This window comes from Lathamus discolor, chromosome 3 (genome assembly GCF_037157495.1).
Source record: "Lathamus discolor isolate bLatDis1 chromosome 3, bLatDis1.hap1, whole genome shotgun sequence".
In the NCBI taxonomy this organism is placed as follows: Eukaryota; Metazoa; Chordata; class Aves; order Psittaciformes; family Psittacidae; genus Lathamus; species Lathamus discolor.
In genome coordinates, this window is record NC_088886.1 from 1,230,382 (window position 1) to 1,254,031 (window position 23,650).

General features: G+C 44.5%; 1 protein-coding gene across 3 annotated transcripts in view; it reads left to right on the top strand.

Moving 5' to 3' along the window:
- Positions 1-23,650, top strand: part of NEGR1 (neuronal growth regulator 1) — a 271,823-nt gene that overhangs the window by 235,756 nt on the left and 12,417 nt on the right. Inside the window, exon 7 of one of the 3 annotated variants that reach the window (XM_065673034.1) lies at positions 5,140-5,181. The exons of the other annotated variants lie outside the window; for them this stretch is intronic. Coding sequence (XP_065529106.1) covers positions 5,140-5,181 — 42 coding nt within the window. The remainder of the gene's footprint in view (positions 1-5,139; positions 5,182-23,650) is intronic. 3 annotated transcript variants of the gene reach the window in all.

Genomic DNA, 23,650 nt, shown 5'->3' on the forward strand with positions numbered 1-23,650 from the left:
AGAGCTGCTCCAGCCCTCGCAGCATCTTTGTGATCACCTTATCCCCCATTATCCCTCCTTCACCTCTACCAAATCAGGCTGTTACGGCAGGACCTGTAGTATTTCTCTGTTTAAAATCTCTCTGGTTTTCTCTATCAAAATCTGACTTTCCAGATAAATTAGATTTCCTTGTGTTAACCCAAGAACACTTTTCTCTACCTAAGTAATGTTAAGCCAGGCAGTTTGTTTTATCCATGTTATCTATCTTTTCTTTCTTCTCTTTACTCTATTCCACCACCAGTGTAGGATGCAGCATTCTCTTGGTGTGCTCCCTACCCTGTTCCACCATGGCTTCAGCCACAGCTGCTACCTTGCGCTGCTGCCTTTAGTCGCAGTCAACTCCATCCAGAGCTCTTTGCATTGCTTACAGGCAGTTGTGTTATTCCTCCCTGGCCATACTCAGTGTCAGGCTGTGATTTGTACACCCCTCCTGCCAGCATCACTTAGCTGACTGCTGTTCTCAGTGCCATTACGACTTCTTCCACGCACTTAATCCGTCTTTATTTGCTGTCCTGTCTGTGATCACTTTGTTTTCTTTCTCCTCCTATGCACAGTTGCAGAGATTGAGCTTGAGCTTCTCCCAACCTTCCCCTATTTTCTTCTTAAAGCTGCCTGAGTCAGGGATTCAGCCTTGACCCCAGATGTCAGCTGCTGCTGGTCCTTCCATGCACCAGCCCTTCTCCGAAAGCTAGCTCCGTGACTTCTGCACATTTCAAGTGCCTGGCAGCACCTCTAAAACATCAGGATAGGGTTGGAACTAGATGGTCTTTAAGGTCCCTTCCACCCCTAGCCGTCCTATGATTCTCATTCCAGATTCATCCCAAACAGTTGCTGTGAAGTTCTGCTTTCCATGATGACACCTCTGCAGCATCCCCAAGCATTCACCGTGCGGTCAGTAGGGTATAAGGACTACCTCGGTCAGTGGTTTTAGGCATTAGTAGACCTTGACAGAAATTACCAGTTTCTCATGTATGTTTAGCAGCCAGTGATGCTATGTCATTGCCTCTGTGCCCAGCATGCTCCTGTTCGCATGTTTTGGTCCCAGCTTGAATTAAAGCTCTGCTTTAAAATGCTTTCGGCTCACACCCACCGCACCTGAAGAGTGTTACTGCTGTCCCTGGCAGTGTTCAAGGCCAGGTTGGACAGAGCCTTGGGTGACACAGTTTAGTGTGAGGGGGCTCGAACTGGATGATCTCCAGGTCCTTTCCAACACAAACCGTTCTATGATAACAACAAGGATCCTGACGCAGCAATCTGGACAGCACCAGCGCTGTACAGGGCAGACTAAGAGGTAGTGTGGGCATATCGATTTTCCTCTGCTTTATGAAACAAATCTTAAATATTCGGCTGAAGGAGAATTCTCCATTGAAGTCACGGCAGTGACACAGAATATCGCGGTTTCCCATTATACTGTCACAGGTTTTTCCACCCCTCAAAATTTGAGCAGTCCTGATCCTGGGGGATTGGGGTCCCAGCAAAGTGAAGTGCAGATACCAGGATACGACCACTGTTCCCTATAGACCTCTGCCTCCCAGTGCCACTAAGAAGTCACTAATGTATTTTACTTTTGATGAACCAGCCTAGTGTGCTTATAGGAAAAGCAGCTGGTTTTGCTTTCTCTCCGTAGACCTGAACAGTTTCATGAATAAAGATTTGCAAAGAGGTTTAGAACTTGAAATCAGAAATATATCCACCTCTCCGATTCCTTAACCTAATAATGGATTTCAAAAATGAGGTTTTTGCAAGAATCATGCGTGATATTACCACCTTCGCTCCCAGCCTCAGTGATGCTACGAGGCTGTGATTTTATGCTACCTTAAGCACCTACAATTAAGTCTAAATCCAGTGTTCCCAAAAGAGGCATGATCCTAGTAAAATCCCTGCTAGTTTGGGTATGGTATTTTGCCTTTTAATGAATTATTGTACTCATAGAGTATGTTAATTTACTTCATTGTTGTAAAGAATGTTGTTATTCTGCAGCAAGAGGAACATTCTCCTTTACAGGAAGCCATAGCAACAAGATAGATTGACTCCTAAATTCAGAAGGAAAAGAGCCTGTAGTAGGGTAGCCAGAAAAATAACTTTTGTCATCGCTGTACAATGCACTTGAAGCAAAGCTGCTAATTAGACATGAGACGCTGGATGTAATTTCTCAGAACATAAAGATTCAGACAAAATTAAAGACTGTGATATCAAATCTTTATGAAACAGTCATTAAAACACAAAATTGAGGAATTCTTGATAATTTTTTAGGTTTTTTTATGAGGCTCTTAACACAATTCCTTTTTCTCCTCCTAAACCCTGCATTACTTTATGCAGGAGTACAACCTTATTTCATTGCGAACATCGTGGGTGTAGACAGCCAGGAACATTCTGGCCTTCCTCTTTCTTCTTACTTTAGGCAAGAGCAGCACTCCTCAGAAAGGGCTATCCCCAGAAGCTCAGCTCTGCCCTGGCAGGCTCTTCCAGGTCCCCCATGCAATGGGACATCAGCCAGGACCTTCATTGTGCCTGTCTCCTAAGAAAGCAGAATTGGGGTCTTAAGCAGATGGAATCAAGAGGAGCGTGATCCTGCCCCTCTGCTCTGCTCTTGTGAGACCTCACCTGGAGCATTGTGTGCAGTTCTGGTGTCCTCAACATAAAAAGGACATGGAACTGCTGGAACAAGTCCAGAGGAGGCCACGAGGATGATCAGGGGACTGGAGCACCTCCCGTATGAAGACAGGCTGAGGAAGTTGGGGCTGTTCAGCCTGGAGAAGAGAAGGCTGCGTGGAGACCTCAGAGCAGCCTTCCAGTACCTGAAGGGGGCCTATAGGGATGCTGGGGAGGGACTCTTCATCAGGGACTGTAGTGACAGGACAAGGGGTAACGGGTTAAAACTGAAACAGGGGAAGTTTAGATTGGAGATAAGGAGGAAATTCTTTCCTGTGAGGGTGGTGAGGCACTGGAATGGGTTGCCCAGGGAGGTTGTGAGTGCTCCATCCCTGGCAGTGTTCAAGGCCAGGTTGGATGAAGCCTTGGGTGGGATGGTTTAGTGTGAGGTGTCCCTGCCCATGGCAGGGGGGTTGGAACTGGATGATCTTGAGGTCCTTTCCAACCCTAACTATTCTATGGTTCTATGAATCAAAACCCACAGATACACCGCTATGGCTCTTGCACATGTTTACTAAAAGTCAGGCATTGCTGAAATCAGTTTAGTTCAGCAGTCTTCACTGTACAATTATTTCTGTAGCTTTCTGTAATTTTGCTTTATATCTGTTAAATATACTGGCAAAATACTTTTTATAAGAGCAAATAGGGACAAGATAAGGGGGAACGGCTTTAACCTGCCCGAGGGGAGACTGAGCTGAGCTCTTAGGCAGAAGCTCTTCCCTGTGAGGGTGCTGAGGCGCTGGCACAGGGTGCCCAGAGAAGCTGTGGCTGCCCCATCCCTGGCAGTGCTCAAGGCCAGGTTGGACACAGGGGCTTGGAGCAAGCTGCTCCAGTGGAAGGGGTCCCTGCCCGTGGCAGGGATTGGAGCTGGAGGAGCTTTAAGCTCCCTTCCAACACAAACCAGTCTGGGATTCTATGATTCTAAAACCCCATTTGCACCATATCCAGTCAAGTAGAAACCTTTGTCTGAAGCACAACAGAGCACCCAGAAGGATCCTCTACCATCATTTATGTCATTCACCAACTTTGTGTCAGGCTTGCTGGAAGCAGTCAGCTCCTGCTGCCCTGCACCCCATCACCCAAGCACTATGGCAGGGAGTACAAACCTGGGATGCTCTCTCCACTGCCACATACATAAACTACCCCTATAGAGGGGCAGGAAACCTTCATGCTATACTTTAAACCCTTTTTATGTTCAGAGATGTCACCATTTTATGCTCAAGATGTCACCAACCTTCATGGGTTTTACATTTCGAAACTGTTGGAGCAATACAATTCCAATTCCATTGTATTCTAAGTAATGTGGTTTGAATTTATCAGCACCAACAATGTGTTTGTCAAGATGTCAAGTAAATATTTTTTAGATTGGAAGCATTCATCTCTATTACCAGAGTTCTTTGTGTCAGTAAGTTGGTAAAGAAACTTCATAACTTTCTGTTTGGCGAAATATTTGTCTGTTCTTTCACTTAGCATAATTTCTGCATCACATTAACCTGAGCAGTAATTGTAGAACTGGACGAGAGAGGAGAATGTGTTCAGCTATTACCCGTACATCCATTGTTGTCAGCTCGCCCACATGGTTTTTCATTAGTTTCTTGTTATAGTCAAGATGTGGTCAATGATCTTTTGAGCTTGGTAATTTTGTTAAACCTTTTTTATTAAGGGTATTGAATGGCTATATTGAGATGGTGCTGGCTTCTGTGCGAGATTGATTGGGACTGGTATTTCATTTTGCATAGCACTATTCAGAGCTAATAAGAAGGCAGAGAATAATGAATTTTAAAGTAAAATTATAATGAAAAGCCACAGGTGATTGTTTCATTAGGCTGGATGCTGGAGAATTGTGCTCTTAACTCTTTCTGTCGTTTGTATTGGTTGCCCCAGGTGAAGTAAACATCTTCAAAACGGGTTTGATGGGTTTGAGAAATGTTTTCTTCGGTAAAGGTTCAATAATTAAAAAGATGTGCAATTTTAAAAGTTCACTAAAGCACAAAACTGTTACTTTTTTCAAAGTTATTACCCTAACTTTTACTCATCAGTGGAAAATACTTTCAGTAAGGTGGGCAAAATGCCCTTCTTCCATCCAGGCTTTGTTATTCCCAGGCAAAATGGTTCTGAGCTTGAAAGCTCCAAGGGTTGCCTTGCCAAGGTGCCCGCAATAATCTGTGTATATTTGGAGTGGGATGGTCCCAATGCTGTATACGGTGACACATGAGTTGTATATGGCAAAGATGAGTAACACAGCTGGGAAAAGACAGATGCTGATGTGCGGCTCATGGGCACAGGAGGCTGGTGCATGTTTGTCACCGGCCTGCAATGGCCAGCCCGGTCTCGTGATGAACGTGTCGTGTCTGTTGCATGACTGTTTGCTGTCTCATTCTGTACTTGTCTTCCATGTGTGATTAACTCCCAAATGTTCTTTTTTTTTTTCCTTTTCCCTTTTTGTAGAAATTATTGAGCCTACTACCTCTAGTCCTGTCTCAAGCCCAGGTCAGTATCCACATACATTCACGAAGTATGTCTGGGTACTTCTTCTCAGGGACTCATACCGATGCATTGCCATATCAATAACTGGAATTGATTACGAGCAGCTTTGTTGTGGTGGTGCTGGACTGTCTCCTTCCGTCTTTGTGCATCCATTGGTTTGTCTTTCCCTCCAGGCTCCATATCTTGTCCTCTTCTTCTCAAGTTTCCCCTTTCAGGAAACTCCCCCCCACATCCCTGTTTTCCTCCATCCAGCCTCTGCCCCCCAGGGTGATGTACGCAGGGCAATGCAGCCGCGCGGTGTCATTGCTGTGTTTGTTCTTTGTGATAACCTGACTTTGGTGTTGCTGTGAACATGAACGTTGGTTTGAGGCTTACAGACTTCTTGCTGTCTCATCGACGAATGACTCGTAGGATGGATCTAAGACTTCACCATGAGGGGGTTCTCATTTTAGGGTGCCAGAAGGAGTTCCTGGAGAGCTGGAAAGCCTGCCCTTGGCTTGGCAGGTGGTAAGAGGTCCTGGCATTGGTGCTGACTTCCCATTTTCTCAGGGTTTCTCATTGCTGCTTCCCAGAGGACACCTCAGTGGAGCTTGCCAGCCTGGCACAGGCTATCAAACAGGGGCTGCCCTGCGCAGAGATGTTAAAGGATTCCTTCAGTTCAGCCTGTATGGCCCTGCTCATTGCAAGAGGGTTGGAGGAGATGACCTTCGAAGGTCCCTTCCAACCCAAACTATTCTATGATCCTGTGAATATTCCCAGCCATTTCCCAGAGGGGAAGTCATGAGTCTAATGTAATATGCTCTAGCTTCCATTGCTCTACTTTAAAGCCCTTCCCTGGGATGCAGTTGCAGCATCAGACCCAACAGGCTGGTATTATTTCTATGTGCATAACGTGGTGCAATAGGTGATGCTCAGGTCATCCCCAGTAGGAGTCTGGAAAGCATTATGGGGATCACCTGGGAGACAAACTCACGCGGAATTTTCCCCTGGCATATCCTATACATGAAGCAGACTTTTCTTTCCAAATTAAGGTAAAGCTGTTAGGAAGTAGTAACCTACTCCCTATTTAAAAACACAGATTAAACAGAGCTACGAAAGGAAAGCGAGGCACCAGACTGCTCCACCCTCCTGAAAGGAGCAGAGACACAAGTGTATAAATCTTCAGTGCTTTTAATTAAAGGGCTTAGGAAGGGCAATCTCCGGTGTCCTCTGCAGACGCATGGGCGCTGCCTGTCTGCCTTCCTCTCAGCAGTGAGCTCTCCAGAGCACTCTGTCTCTCCTACGTGCAGAGGATCTGCTATGTCTGCAGCGCAAAGCCCTTCACAAGAACGACTGAGCAATTTATGCATGGCCGGCGTTCATCACGAAACACAGCAGCAGCAGGAGTAGGAGGGGAGGGACGGACTTCCTTAACCTGCAAGAAGCTGATAGTGTTTGTCATAGAAGTCCCTATCCTTGTGATTTTTCACAGTTGCTTTGGGCGAGGAAGCAGTTGAAAATAAGCTGAGAAATTATTTTTGTAGCTAACAGAAGCCAGGAAAACAAAGAGCGTTGTGGATGTTATAGCACTTGTGCAACGCAGTGATAGGAGAACCTTGGTCTATGTGTCATTTAATGCTGGGGCTTGTAATTGGTTGAAAAGTCCCTTTAGCTTGATATTGTTCCAAGCTCTGCTCAGGGAATGATGGTTTACACTGCATGGTTACAGTTGGAATGGGCTCTAGTAACATTTTGGGGTTTATTCTCCATAGGTAAGCACTACAACACAGAAGCACAGTGTTTTCTCACTTCAAAAACCTGATATTCAAGTAATATTATCAAGTAATATTGAATTCTGGCTGTCTGCAGAGGTTTTTGATAAACAAGTAAAATTACATGTATTTCTGGGAGCAGGATGGAAATGCTTAGCATCCTTTTATAGTGGTCCCTGCTTTAGTTCTGAGAACACAGAGGTCTTTTTCCAGCATAAAATTGAGAATGTGGGACACAAGAGAGGAAAAGTTTAGAAGAAGCTAAAGTTGCTATAGATAGATACAAACTGAATCCATCTTGGAATGACAGAGGAAGGGACTCTGAAGTCAGTTTGCAGTTGAAAAACTACATCTGCTTACTGAAAGACAAAAAGGGGGTTTTGTTTAAAGAAAAGCTCTCAGAATGGATAGGCTGGTAAACCACTAGATGATACCGTCACTGTTGCTATGAAGTTATGCAGCTGCAAAGGCTATTAAAGGGAATCCAAAGGGTCAGAAACTATGTCCCTCAGGTGCTGCAGCAGAGAAGGCAGTAGGCTGGGGAAGGAGGTCGAGGCAGAAAACTCAGAATAGAGAACATCAGCCTCCTCCTCACTTAATCTAGGCTTTGTAGGTCATTGGTTAATTACTGTTGTCACTTCCAACTTCACTTCATGGCAACTTTGGTGGGTGCTTATCCTGGAGAAGGTTTCACTACTGGAAGGAGGCATTTCCTTCTCCAGTGTTCCAGTTGCGAGCTGAAGTTATGAAAATGGTCAAAGGAGGTGATCCTGCCCCTCTGCTCTGCTCTCGTGAGACCTCACCTGGAGCATTGTGTGCAGTTCTGGTGTCCTCAACATAAAAAGGACATGGAACTGCTGGAACAAGTCCAGAGGAGGCCACGAGGATGATCAGGGGCTGGAGCACCTCCCGTATGAAGACAGGCTGAGGAAGTTGGGGCTGTTCAGCCTGGAGAAGAGAAGGCTGCGTGGAGACCTCAGAGCAGCTTCCAGTATCTGAAGGGGGCCTATAGGGATGCTGGGGAGGGACTCTTCATCAGGGACTGTAGTGACAGGACAAGGTGTAACAGGTTAAAACTTAAACAGGGGAAGTTTAGACTGGATTTATATAAGGAGGAAATCCTTTCCTGTGAGGGTGGTGAGGCACTGGAATGGGTTGCCCAGGGAGGCTGAAAATGCTCCATCCCTGGCAGTGTTCAAGGCCAGGTTGGATGAAGCCTTGGGTGGGATGGTTTAGTGTGAGGTGTCCCTGCCCATGGCAGGGGGGTTGGAACTGGATGATCTTGAGGTCCTTTCCAACCCTAACTGTTCTATGATTCTATAATTAATTCCTTTGTCCTTCTATTGTTAAAAATTATTTATAAGATGCACATGTACAGTTCCAGCACAGAAATCTGTGTCATTCTCTGATGCTCATAAGGCAGGTGACAACATCCCAAAAATGTCTTTCACTGACTACCTATAGAACCCGCTTTGATTTAAAAGTAATCCTTACAATTCCAAACAACAGGAGACAAACGATTTAACACATTAATAACTGAAGCAAACCTAACATTGTGTTTGAGAACTGTAGTGTTGTACTTATGCATTGCTCTGCTGGAGCCCCATTTACATTTGGGAGTTGACATCCTCCATTTGAAGCTACAATGCCTAAAGCACGGAGAATTAGGTGGAAAAGTTGCAAACCTGCGGCCAGGGTTGCTCTCTGTTTGTCGGCCATTGCCAGGGGCTGTGGGTACGTTCCAATCTCTCATCTTTAGCATAATTAGTTCACAGGTGGTGTCTTGAAAAGCCTTTGAAGATGCTGCTGAATTCATAATGCCAACTAAACAGGTGAGAGTGACAGGTCAGAGAGAATAACTGAGGAATCTTCTTTACCTAATCATGATTTCACGTGTTATGAAGCACTCTTGTAAAAATTGAGGATTGGAGCGAGGACTTGCTCCATTTTCTCAGGAACAAAAGCATGTATTTAAAGGAGCGCTCTGGGCAGGTTGGACAACTCCTTGAACTTCAGTTACTTCTCCCTCATCTGCCTTACGGCATATCTAATACGTTTAATATGCCAAGAATACTAAATAATACTGAATTGCAAGCAGGCTGTATTTGTTTCATAGAAAACATACTCGCCCTTTCTTCCCTCTCCCCCCGTTTTTTTCTATTCCTATGCCGTTGCAGCTCCCATTTTAATAAATGATTTCTGTAAGGAAAATCAACAGGTTGGACTCTGAATCTCAGCCTTTAGGGCATTAATTTGCCCTTAATTTTGTCTTTCTGTGATGGAAGCACCATCTACCTTGAGCTAGAGGTTTTTGCTTGTGGGCAGGAGATGCGTTAGTACAGCAAATACTGGAGCAGAGATGAACCCTGAGGTACAAGATGACCAGCCTTGAGAAAAACCCATTCATCTTCATCAGCCAACACCCAAACTCCTTTCATTCTTTCTTTACCAGTTTCTGGAATTTCTTCCTAAAAACTAAACAAGTATGAAAAGATGATCAAAATCTGGGATAACAGATCCTGGATCATTGAAGGTTTTGCTTCTCAGTCCTATTAGAAACAGATGTCTGTTTGTTTAAAGATCTTTAGACTTTTCAATGGTCACTTCAATGCCTCCCAGATAATCCCACCTGGAAGGAAGGCAGGGTCTCCAGCCTGTCCTCCATCTATCTATCTCCTTCATCTGATGTTTGAATCACCCTCCAACAGCCAGGAAAACACAACCATAGGTTCTTTTGTCCCAGTTAACAGATAGAAAAGCAGGTATGTAAGGTTACCAAGACTTGCTCTGGGTAGGATGGCATCAAACAGGTAAACAGTCTCCAAAGAAAGAAAACGATCAATATATTAATCTTCTTTATTAGTTAGAGCTTTATGTTCATAATGTACCATGGACATTCCTGTTGCATCTCAGAACTCCAGGCAGATGTGAAATTCCATCATTCCCTTTGCCAGAAAAACATCATGGATATGTTCACCCATTGTTACGTATCTGCAGTTTATCCAGTGTGTGATATGTTACTGTAGGATCACACAGCGGAGCAATGCAGGTATTCAACCTGGAACGCTTAGAACTATAAACCGGCTGCGCTACGAGAAATAACTGCTTTAAAGTAAAGTATTACATCCCTCTGCTGTTACAAGGAGGTGAACTTTGTCTCTAAATCATTCTGTGCAAGCCGCAGCCTCAAAGTAAACTCTGTGGAATTAGATAAATGTTTCTGTTTGAGTAAAACGCATGTTTCAAACGCCTCACAGGGTGTGCTCAGTGACATTCGGCAGTGTTTAAAGGCTGCACCATTTCAAAAGACTGTTTGAACACAGTAAATCATATTATTCACTGCTTGCACAATAGATGTACCAGTTAATATCAAAAGAGCTACTTTCAATCAGCTGAAAAATAGGATTAGAAATAGGTAATTTTTAGCCCATTAATTCCTACTGTCTAGACCAGTATGCAAAATGCAAGGCTATTTTTTCAGATGCTATATTGCCTACATGCCTTCTGTCATGGGGGATTTCAATATTAATGACTGTTTCCACAAATATGAGAAGCCCACTTACAAGGAGAAGCTCTCCAACACTCACCAATTTGTTTAACCAACAAAATCCTGGGTTTCACATGGAAATGGGAATGCCTGGGTATTTGACAATTCAATACGTTGCTCAGTTGGGTGGAATTTCATGTTTTAACCCAGAAGTGCTCTGAGAAATGCCAGGGAAGCAGTGCAGGGACATCTGTGAAATAATGTCTATAGTCTATGAAAAGGGTAGAGGATGTGGAAGGTCAGCAGAGGAGCTCAGCTTACTCGCTGTTGCTGCCTCAGAGTTGATTCTGTCCTGCCCAAGGGTTTCTGATGCTGAGTGATGAGCCCGAGGCTCCTCCATGCCTCTGTGCCATGCTCACCGCTGTATGGAATGCCTCTGCTCCAAGGGATCTGGTGTTGGTGTTGGTGGGTTATCATTATATATCTTCACTTATCTTATTGTAAATGGCACCAGCATGTGTCATATGTAAGTGAATACTGTGTAGAAGCTACAGCATGGGAACCAGCATACTTCTGGGACACCAGGAAAGCTATTTTCAGTAGTTAATAGATCTCTTAAAAGATAGATATTGTTCTTTAGAGCTCTGCCATCCATTTATTAACTCTTAGTATCAACTCTGTGCACATCTCAGTCCACATCCTCAAGACGTCTCCCCATCTCAGTCACAGGTTGGTACCCAGCAGTGTACAGGCAGCAGAGGCGCATGGACTGGAAATGTTCATGCTCTGAAGGCAGGCTGAGGGCAGCAACTCATATATCTAAATGTTGTTCTTCATGTACAGGTGTGTTTAGGCCTATGCTCTTAAAGCATGCCTGGAAATCAGAAGTTTGCATATCTGGCTTGTAGCACATTAAGTATGACTTCATCCAGGCTAACCCAAACCGTGACCAGAGCCGTGTATTGCTGTGCTCTTGCAGCAGTGTAGGGTGTTGAACCAGCTCTGCAAGGGCAAGGAAACCACAAATCTTCTAACCTGCAACACTGTACAACAGGGTACGGCTGCTCCAAAAGACCATAAGACAAGGACATATTCTGAGCAAAAGAGAAGCAGGAGATCCCAGGATGTGATTCATTAGCAGAAAGAGAGCAGTCTTTGTTTTTATTTATCACATAAGGGTATGTTTTATGTGAAGGCTTTATCAGCCAGAATTGGCTGACTGCAGTAATTCTTACAGGAATAAATATGCATATATCCATCTAGATGAGATGTGTAGCCATGTGCCGGAATTGAAAATGTATATATGGATCTAGAACTTAAGGAAGGGTCCCCAATTCTGTGCAGAATATAAAAGAGCCTACAGCTACAGCTGGCTGGGAAGGATCTGATGAGCTTGGGTGGGTGAGGGAGAGGCAAAGCTTGGAGGAATAGGGGACTTGTCAGAAAATGCCTATTTGAAAGCTCCCTGAGCATGTCAGGTCTGAAGGAATTCAAAGGAAAGCCTGTTGAGTTTTGAGCGCTGGCTTCCTTCCAGGCTGCCCGGCTCGTTCCAGGCAACACTTCTTCTTATTTTGTCTTTTCACTGTCTGAATTTCTCACCAAATGGAAATCTCAGTTTCCTGCCAGCTGCATTGAGTCTGTGTTTGACATGGACACGTTGGTGCAGTTGCCAGCAATATTTCCAGCTAGGGACAAAAACTGGCATCCACAAATAATACAGGACCAGGCATTTCCTTACTCTGTATATAACGTTTAAAGGCATAATTTTCCATCCTTACCTTTTCCTTACTGTATACCAATTACAAAGCCCAGGATACCAAACTGTTTTTTAAGCTGGTTTCGGTCCTTCTTTAAACTCTCCAGTTAAGCTCCTAAGCGATAACATCAGGCAACCCAGAAAACACTGCATGATGTGTTTTAATTCCCATAGTTCCTTTTGGGTTAAATTAACTAGAGCAAAAATTTGTAGGTAAAAATATAATGGTTGGGCCAAACCCACGTCTTTTAATGGGTGCCGTCATAAAGAGCTTACACAGCAGCTCTGAACAATTAAAACAAATGTTAATAACATGTAACAATTAAAACAAATGGGCCTGTAGGGACAGGGCAAGGGGAATGGCTTGAACCTGCCCAAGGGGAGACTGAGCTGAGCTCTTAGGCAGAAGCTCTTCCCTGTGAGGGTGCTGAGGCGCTGGCACAGGGTGCCCAGAGAAGCTGTGGCTGCCCCATCCCTGGCAGTGCTCAAGGCCAGGTTGGACACAGGGGCTTGGAGCAAGCTGCTCCAGTGGAAGGGGTCCCTGCCCGTGGCAGGGGTTGGAGCTGGAGGAGCTTTGAGGTCCCTTCAACACAAACCAGGCTGGGATCCTTTGACCCTACAATATTTAAGACAGACCTTCCTCACAATAGGAAATGGTTTTGGAGGCACAAGCAGTGAGGGCAGTGCAGCAGTCCCTGAACATTCAGGGTGTTGTAAACAGACTTTGAGCAGACAGAAGGTGTTCACTTGCGGAGCTGAGAGTGATGAATAAAACAAAGGTGGTTTGCTCAGAGCTGGACCAGAGCTCAGGGTCTAGGCTGTATGCTTTATGTTACAGACCCAAGCCACTTGCACAGTAGCCTGCTGCACCACAATCTTTCTTTGTTCTTCCAGGCCTAGCTGCTAAGCAGAGTTTATGAACCGGATGCTAAAATATAAGATTAAATAACATTTTGACAAGGATCTAAGGCATTCCTCAATGTGAGTGTGCCAGGACCAGAGCTTTGTGTCTCTGAGCAGCAAGTATTCATGCGAACCTCACCCTTATTTGGGACCCACTATATATGTGTGTGGAAGGAAACACAGTAAGAGCTCAGGCCTAGTTTACTGTATGCTATCCCATGAATCCAGTAAGGATTACAAGGAAAATTCACTTTGTAGTTGTCCCTGTGCCTTGGCACCTATTTCTGTACATGGTTTTCGTTAAGTCCACAGTTTTAAACTGAGGGCCTGAATTTTACGGTGCCACAAAAAGACTGCAGAACCATCTGGTTAAAGTTTGAACGATGGTTTTCACTAAGATGAAAGTTTTGCAAAACATTTTACCATGTTTCAGCTGCTGAGTCAGATATTCCATAAGAAAAAGCTGCTGGCATTAGGCAGCAGCAGACTAACCCAACAGAGCAGCCTGCTCCTTCCCTCCCACCCGCCTCCATAGCATACCTCATTGTGCTGGGTGATGTTGGGTGATGCTGGGATATTCAGTGATGCCTGTCACTCTGAACACAGAGATGAAATGGCTTTGACATCTTTTGTACGTCCTCCTTCTCATTCTCGAGCTACATGACTCAGCATGCATTTTTCTCTCAGTCCTATTCCACAAAGGCAGGGATGCATCCCTTTGGCGAGGGGAAAAATTGATAGAACTTATCCTTCTTAATATCTCTGATTGCAAAGGAATAATTGCCCACCATTCAGCCTCCTTATTCAACAAGCACAGCCTATAAAACTGCACTGAACGAGTTTTCTGCCAGACTGAGGCAATTAGGAGAACAACTGAGCTTTGAAGCTCAAGAGCATGTTCACTTGAATGAACGGGGTATGGGTTTTATAATACCCCATTATAAACAGGAAAACAGCAAGTCATTTGAATAGTCTACAGTAAATTGCCAAAGCATTCTGGTTATAGAGATGGTGCAGGAGTAAGTAATGCCTGATGTGTTGCTTGTAAGGTTTCCAGACCTACACCCTCCTAGGTCCTCCCCTCCCGCAATGTACAGCCCGTTTTAGAGGTGTATTTAAAACAAAGAGGGAGCTCATTCTACAAAGAGGTAGAAATCTGGATCCCAGAATTCAGGCTGCCCAGAATCTTAATCCCACATTCACACAGGCCTGATCTAGTTTAAGATGTCTCTGCTCATTGAAGGGGGGTTGGACTGACCTTTGAAGGTCCCTTCCAACCCAAACCATTCCATGATTCTATTAAATCATATCGTGTTCAATACAATCACTATCCAGGTCTCATTCAGTTATTCAGAAAGCTCCTTTTGTAGAAACCTGACGGATTTAATTTAGTATTTAAGATTTATACACAGAACAAACTTGGAAAAAGAATAATTGTTTCTGAGGCAAAATGTATCTGTATGTGACTCAAAGACCATCAGAGGTGGTTTTAAAGGCATCCTTCCATCTCTGCCTTCCCAAAAGCCCAGTTCTTTAGATAGGCACGATGTGGGGCATATACTCAAAAAAAAAGCACCTTGTGTTCCCAAGGTGGTTAGAAAAAGGAAAGGTGAAGAGCTTTCATCACTGACTGCCAAACCTTCCATACTACCCAGAGGGAAATCTATATCACTTCCCCTTCTGTTACTATTCTTTTTAAGAAGCTGACATCCATAACTACTTTGAAAGTTGCCGGTGCCAAGTACCACGCACTGTTTGCTGTCTTGTCTTTCTAAATCCTGATTTGGAGCCAAAATCAATGGCAGAAAGAAATTGCTTATTGCCTGGCTGGGAAACGTTTCAGACAGTCAATATGCGTCGCATTCTCTTGACCAGAGGGACACACACGATGTGGAAATCCTCTGCTTGCAACCCAGAAATAGAGCCCTGCTCTGAGCCGAGCTGAGCATCAGGTCACCTACGACGTGGGCACTGAGAATATGAAAGAACCTTTTTTTGGGTGCTTTTTGTTTTCTGTTTCACAGAGCACTTCAATGGTGTGTGTATGTAGTGTATTTCCACTGAAGAGACCAAATTCCTCACTTCACAATGGGGGTGAGAAAGGGGATGGAAAATAACACTCAGAAGAGACTTTCCGCAGCATGAGCTCACGCGGTAGAGCATCTTCCCTCACAGGTCTCTCACCTCCTCGCACATGTTGCTTAGAAAATACAACTCTTGAAGTGAACTTGTTTTTAACCATCCTCGCATCAGGATGAGTGGTTCTCCCACAGCGATGGGTGAGGAGGACATCAAGCATCTGCACAGCAGAAGCTGTGGCTGCCCCATCCCTGGCAGTGCTCAAGGCCAGGTTGGACACAGGGGCTTGGAGCAAGCTGCTCCAGTGGAAGGGGTCCCTGCCCGTGGCAGGGGTTGGAGCTGGATGGGCTTTAAGGTCTCTTCAACCCAAACCAGGCTGGGGTTCTGTGAAAAAGTGCAGCTAGTGGCAGAGCCATCCGGAGGATAATACACTCCACACGCTCATCCCCTACCATTAATCCATTAATCAGCATTAATTGGTGCCTCCCACAGAGGCACTAAGGTTTTCTTTGTTTCTTTGCTGTCTCCACCGAAGTAGTGTACTAATTGATAGAGATTCTCAACAGGAGTTTCATGCCTAAAACTCCCAGTTCACTCTGAAAAATCTCAACTGTCAGGTTTTTAATTCTGTTCAGTGTAATAACACAGGCAAAGAGGAATCATGGAATGGTTTGGGTTGAAGGGACCTTAAAGCTCCTCCAGCTCCAACCCCTGCCATGAGCAGGGACCCCTTCCACTGGAGCAGCTTGCTCCAAGCCCCTGTGTCCAACCTGGCCTTGAGCACTGCCAGGGATGGGGCAGCCACAGCTTCTCTGGGCACCCTGTGCCAGCGCCTCAGCACCCTCACAGGGAAGAGCTTCTGCCTAAGAGCTCAGCTCAGTCTCCCCTCGGGCAGGTAAAGCCCTTGTCCCTACAGGCCCTTGTCCAAAGTCATAAATCTCAAAGCAGCCATAATGTCTCCTAGATCTTCTGCATGAAGCTCACACACACACAGGAGGCAGCTGCAAAAGCTCAGTTTTGTCAAGAGCTCCTACCACTATCCTGCCCCAGAAAAGCCCCAAATAATTCATTATCTGGAACAGCAAATAAAGTTAAATTGGATGGCATATTCTAACATGAAACCTTTGCTAAAGGGTGAAAAATGGAAAGTACTTTGGGGAAAAAGAAAATGTGCTCATTAATGAAAAGCAACAAAATACTTGATTATATTGCACTTTCTGTATATTTTATGTAGATGGACTTAAAGTCGTCTTAGCTCTCAAATAGCATACTTCAGAATTAAAGCAGCAGCTTTATGGCAACTACTTGAGTCCCCCACTAGCAAGAGGTCCTCTGCCTTGCTGGAATAAACCATGTCACTGATAGAGGACGTATATGAAATTCGGATGCTCTCAGCAGTGGTGTGTAACATGCACACATAGAAGACTATTTAAATTCACTGCAGCAAGGACTCCACAGATAGGCACACAGAGAGGAGCTATACAGTCACAAAGACAATTAAACCATCATTTCTGGAGTCAGTCAGCTAATACACCAGGTTTATAAGCTTCTCTTCACTTTCTTCTAGCATCAACAGCTTGCAAGGAGGGATAACTGTAGGCACAGAAAAGATACTTGCGTAGCTGAGTAAGAATAGCTACAGGTGTCACTTGTACACGGAAAAGGAAGAAGGAAGCTGTTGGAAGGAGAAAATCTCTTTTGCTGGGGGTCTGTTATACTCAGAAAGTTAAGTGTGTGTTAATGGTGAAAGGAAGGAATCCTGTTTCCATAGGCTGCATGAGGAGTTGCTCACAGGAAGCACAGCTGGTGTCACAGAGCATCACGTACTGTGCAACAGCCAGATTATCTTAATGGGGGGCGCAGTGACAGAGGAGATGGATGCCTCCCCTTGAGTCGTTCCCTGATAAAGACACATCGCTTGGCTGGGAGATGACAAACTGTATGTTCAAAGTGACTAATCATTTAATTAAAATTTACGAGCAGTTAAATACTGCTTGACCCAAATGGAGGCAGTTATCATGAATCAATGTGGGAGGAAGGACTTGGCTTTCCAGCAGATCGATAGCTCACAGCTACAGTACCTGGACACCCTCTGCATTTCTGATGTGTGGAGAGAACTTTTGCTGGCTGCTGGAGAGGCTGGTTGGGAAAAGATCTCGATCAAGTTGAAAAGTAGTAACAATCTTACTTAGGCAGTGTTTGAACACTCTTAAGTTTCATGAATAGTTAATGCCACTTCAAGTGGTGAAGAAAAACGCTCTTGTAGCTTAAGAGCAAATAGCTCAGATTTTGATGAGTTATGTTTTTCCATTGCATCCACCGGCCAGGGGAAATTGCAATCATCTTTCATGAGCAGGCTCGGCAGGTTTTATTATAGCAAAGTAAGGGTGGCCATTGCATTTCCTAACTAATGCAGTAAACGTAAAATTGCCAGGCTAACACGCTTTTTTATTTATGCTGCCGAGCACAGAATGTGCTGGTAGTTTCATAAAAATATATGTTAGAGGAATTCCACATGCTGGCAAGCTGTACATCTCTTTTATGTATATGACTTATCCAATGTCCTTCTCTTTAAGACGTACCCCATTACAAAGAACGAGATTAAGCAGCACTGACACAGAAGGCAAACTCAAAAGAGATAATGCTTGTCTCATCAGTTATGATTCAAGGTGCACTATACTTTAACTCTTCTGAAATTAGTAAACAGTTTGGCTTTGTTATTTATTTATCCATCACCTTAATATAATAAAAGCACTGTTCATGATTAATTGCTTGGCTATTAGTGTGGTTCAGCAGGAAACTTCCATGGATTACTTTAATATACCTATAAAATGAGAGCAATCTATATACTCAGCAGAAATATAACCAAGAGAAACCCCAAAGAAATGCTTAAGAAAATCAGCAGAATACCTGAATAAAAAACACATCTTTAGATATCATTTGACAACCACCTTAATGGAAGATTTGTTTAAAGGTTGGCAGCTCCTCCTGCACAAAAGTTCCTTCCTCATACACAGTCACAAAAATTAGGCAAGAAATCATGTAGTAACCTGCTTAACTCAATATCCTTTGTCAAGAGCGGAAGAATGATGTTGAAACTGTCCAAAAATGGTAAAGTTCGGTGTAAAAAAATTATCATTCACAATGCTACGTGACATTGCCTCAATGTAACAGAACCAACAAAACCTTCATGATATATGATGACTATCAAAGGTTGCCACTGAATACATAGATTTAACGTGCTGCTTAATTCAAGAGCTTATTTACAATGTCACACTTCATTTTGAGGGAAATGATTCTGACAAGCAATCATTTAAAATACAGAAAGAATGTTTTACTAAAGGTCAGAAGTACAAATATTTTACAGATTAGCTACTAATAAATTCATTTCCTCTAAAAGTTAGAAGGATCAGCAAATGTCTTCAAAGCTCTTTGCCATGTTTCAGCACAAGACCCAACCTCTAATTACCAATGTAAGCTGTAAATAATTGTCAAGTATGCAGATGAGCCAAAAATTCCATCAAATTAAAGTAATTAGCTCCCAAGTCAAATTTTTCTGTCACATTAAAATGCTTTTCCTTTTCTCAAATGTGACACTTACAAATGAGGGCAACATTGTCAGAGAAGCAGTTATTGTAGGCTGCCAAAATTATGTGCTTAAGTACTCGAAAGAACACACCATGCATATTAGCTTCAAAACGAGCTGTTTCTCAGCTATTCACTTTCTAACTCCCTAGTTTTGCTACAGCATCACTTTTCTGAATTGGGCAAATTTATCGACCTTGAACCCTTGTAGCTGAGCTGGAAGCTCCACACGTTGTGTGAAATGTGAGCATGGTTACCTCTCTGTCACAGGGGGCCTCAGTCCTTGGCTCTTCATAATCACAGAATCCCAGGCTGGTTTGGGTTGGAAGGGACCTTAAAGTCATGCAGTTCCTACCCCTGCCACAGGCAGGGACACCTTCCACTAGAGCAGCTTGCTCCAAGCCTCATCCAACCTGGCCTCTTCTTGGTTCTTCTTCAGCAAAGAACCTTTCCAGACCTCATGGTTTGGGACACAGAGAAGAACTGGGCTACTTACTACAACACAGGGATGAGGGAATGGGAATGGGCATCTAGCTTGCTTGTCCCAGTGCTTTCTCTAGCACTTCTATAGTCTTATTCTCTTAATCAAAGCCTGCTGACTGTGTTCAGGGGAATACCATGACCCATTCTCCTCCATATAACTTTGGACTTTCACATAGATCCCAGTGTCAGCCTGTTCTAGACTTGATGTCTTTATGCTTTGTGTATTCTCTATTTAATTTTGAACTGAACAAGTGATTACTGGTTTTGTCAATTGCTATTGCTACAAATAACAAAATGAGGCCTAGATGTGTAGGTAAGAGTGTAGTCCCAGCCTTGAGCACATCACTTCCCGTATAAGCAGAAAAATTCATCATATACTGAAACAATACATTTATCTGCTCCTTGCCTATAAGTTTTCTTTAAAATGCTCCCTTTCTATTGTTAATTCCCCTCTAGCTCTACAGCTGTTGCTATTCCACATCTTCCAGGCAAGACAAAAGGGTCTAGCCTTACAAACACAAGCTGGTTTTGTGGTCTCCTTTACCCTGAATGTGCCAAGAGCAGCACAGGTGAAGCATCCTCCTGGGAAGGAGCACACACCTGGGAGGGAAGGGTTTCCAGGGTGGGACCTGTAGATGGAAGCTGCAGTATGCCTCATGCCATAGAAATGTGCTGTACTTCCCACATCAGCAAGCACATCAGTCTGCAAGTGCTTCTGCAGAATAAGTAAGAATAGTTTACTGTTGACTAATGAAAAATGTTCATGCTGCAGCATTTTAATACACTTCTGCAAACCTAAAATTGCCTAACAATTTGAAAGTTTCAAATAGAAAGCCTGTCAACGACAGAAACATGAGATAGTGCACACATGTGCTTCAGAAACGGTGTGCGTATCACACTGCAGATACACCAAAAGTCACCTTTCTCGAGGCAAAGTTTAGACGATGAATGTGACATCCAGATTTACTCACCCTAGTGTATCTCCAGGGTTAGGGAGCTGTAATCATCACATAAGCCTACAAGTACACAGGACCTGCAGTTGCCTACTGTGCCAAGGTTTCCCATAAATAAGCTCAATAGAAATTAGTTCTGATATCAGTTCCAGAGAAGCATTTTAAAGAAATGGAGAGCTTCAGTAGTAACATCATTTGAAGACTATCTCAAAGTGATTTCATGCTTCATTCACAACAGAAAAGCTTCTCTTTTCTACAAATTTTGAGGTTTTCTATACATAAAATCAGCAAAAGAAGGACTGGTTTTCTCACCAAATCAGGGTCAAAAAGGACAGTTCGGGAGCTGTACATTTGTCTTTTGGATTACAGCTTAAAATACACAGTAATTAAGCATAGCCCCAAGTCTGTATCTATTCAGAACTTGTGCCTGAGTCCACATATATCCCAGAACTGGGATATCTTTACTGAGATTTGAGAAATACGATGAACCATGGAATAGCCCAGGTTGGAAGGGACCTTGAAAGATCACTTGGTTCACCCTTTCACGGGAAGCTGGTTGAAAGGAAGTTGTCGATCCTGCTTGCAATGACAATCCTGCATTTCCTGGCTTTCCTGGCTGCACTGGTGTGACTGACTCTTTTTGCTGCTGACAGATAGGAGGATGCTGTATATCATGTTATCTGGTTTGCACAGCTCTGTATCGAGGTCCTGCCTTTCTTCTATAAAGCATTAGTAATTCTGAAATGTAATATAAAATATAACCATAAAATCTCAGGCTGGTTTGGGTTAAAGGGACCTTAAAGCTCCTCCAGCTCCAACCCCTGCCACGGGCAGGGACCCCTTCCACTGGAGCAGCTTGCTCCAAGCCCCTGTGTCCAACCTGGCCTTGAGCACTGCCAGGGATGGGGCAGCCACAACAGCATCAGTCACATCCAATTCTCAGTTCAAGCCAATAAATCTATCAGGCTTCAGATGTCAATAGACATGTCTTGATAGTGAAATCTTCTCTAGGCTGCCTCTTTCCTTTAGTCTTCTGCAAAGACCAGGAGGCCAGGCCACCCAGCACGCCTCACTAGATGGAAGAATAGCCCATAGAATCATAGACTAGCCAAGGTTGGAAAGGACCTCAAGATCATCCAGTTCCAACCCCCCTGCCATGGGCAGGGACACCTCACACTAAACCATCCCACACAAGGCTTCATCCAACCTGGCCTTGAACACCGCCAGGGATGGAGCACTCACAACCTCCCTGAGCAACCCATTCCAGTGCCTCACCACCCTCACAGGAAAGAATTTCCTCCTTACACCCAATCTAAACTTCCCCTGTTTAAGTTTGAACCCATCTATCCAAGCACAAAGATGCAGCACCATGTTACTTATTGCAGCACCACGTGATCTATCAGCCAGGTTACACAGACGTTAGGATTTCTATTCCACTGCCATGCAACCGTGTTCCAGCCTACTAAGCACTGTACTAATGGCAACATCTGCAATTAGGTTAGAGTTCTGGTGTTCCAGCAAGTGGGGGGGTTGACTTTGGGTTTATTTGGGGCTTTTTCTGCCTAGATGTGCTTCCAGGTTGCATTTCTGAAGCCAAACTTATAGCTCTGCCTGCGTAACCAAGCTGGGGAGCCAGCCTTATGATTATCCCCCTTGACTTTCATTTGAATTTTGTGTTGGAATTTTCACCATTTCATGGACTTTTTAGTTAAATAGACCTTATTTCACTAATGAAATCCCAGACAGTGTTTCTAGCTCATTTATACACAGTAGCAGAGCATAGAACTAACTATTAAGATGGGTTTGCATTTATTCAACTTCCTTTCTATATGCTCCAAAGAGGCAGAGGGATCTGATCCCACCAAGCAGTCTTTGCTTGGCCTTTGGGCTAAGTAATAACTTTGATTTGAAGGCAAAGTTATTTGAGTCACTGAAGATAACTTTACCAAGGAGATTACTGCTGCAATAAAGCACAAAATACCACTCCAAAAAATCTTTACTTTTCTGTAATAATCCTGGGCCTGGGTTATTTTTAGCACATCTAAAGCAGGAGAGGGAAGCTTGGCAAACTCAAAGTAAATGGAAGTTGGGTTTTATTTCAAGCAATAGAAATAACAGCGCCCTTTAACTTATTAATAGCTCTAATGTGGGAATGTTAGTGGTAATTATAGCCCTTCAGGGTCTGATCCCATGAAGAAATGGGTTAAACTTGCAAGTTTCTGGAAAGGGTTTGAATGTGTTATTGCTCCTATTATGCAAAGAGAAAGAGGAGGAGGAGAAGGAAGGTGAGAAGACAGTGAAACCACGCACAGGTGGAGCCTCCGGAGACAGGGCACTGAGATCAGGGAGGAGACAGAGCTCATCCAAAGATAAATTTATCCTGGGAATAAGACAATTCCTACCCATTTAGAAGTGCAACTGTAGAGAAAACTTCTACTGATTGCTCCCAGTGGAAGCCAAGTAACTGCTTTTAAGATAGATCTTAAGATATTTATGAGGGAAATGACAAGACACAATGAGGCAGCAGAGCTGGGTTTGGGAAGCCAAGAGGCAGATGCTAATTACAGGTTCCACAGCTGGGCTCAGTTTTCCATGAGAATTAAAGATGTATTTGAAGTTTCTGTGCAGTTTGCATATGAGAGGCACGTCCTTAAGCCATGGGAAAGAAATGGGAGACAATGTCTGGGAGAGGGAAGTGGAGCTGCAACCTGTGCTATGGATGGCGGACGTGCCTCCAAGAGCTGCAGGCTGAGGTGGCTGATCTTTGCCTCTGCCATGAGCAGCCCGCACTTTCCCCCATGGAACCCTTTGTATCTCCAGAAAGAAATCAAATCGTCCAGTCACTGCCAATTATGATGCATTCATAGAACCCCAGCCTGGTTTGTGTTGGAAGGGACCTCAAAGCTCCTCCAGCTCCAGCCCCTGCCACGGGCAGGGACCCCTTCCACTGGAGCAGCTTGCTCCAAGCCCCTGTGTCCAACCTGGCCTTGAGCACTGCCAGGGATGGGGCAGCCACAGCTTCTCTGGGCACCCTGTGCCAGCGCCTCAGCACCCTCACAGGGAAGAGCTTCTGCCTAAGAGCTCAGCTCAGTCTCCCCTCGGGCAGGTTCAAGCCATTCCCCTTGGCCTGGCCCTACAGGCCCTTGTCCCAAGCCCCTCTCCAGGTTCCCTGCAGCCCCTTTAGGCACTGGAGCTGCTCTCAGGTCTCCCCTTCAGGAGCCTTCTCTTCTCCAGGCTGCCCCAGCCCAGCTCTCTCAGCCTGGCTCCAGAGCAGAGCTGCTCCAGCCCTTGCAGCAGCTCCGTGGCTCTTTTGCATTAAAACCCCAGCTCAGGTCACCTTGGGACAGTTCCTGTATTGCTGGTCAGTGCCAGAAGGCTTGGGGGAGATAGTGTGGGGCTGTGGGTGCACCCTGCCATGTGTTCAGGCTCAGCCTGCTCTGTGGCCAGCGAGATGTCCATGCAGGGCCATTGATTA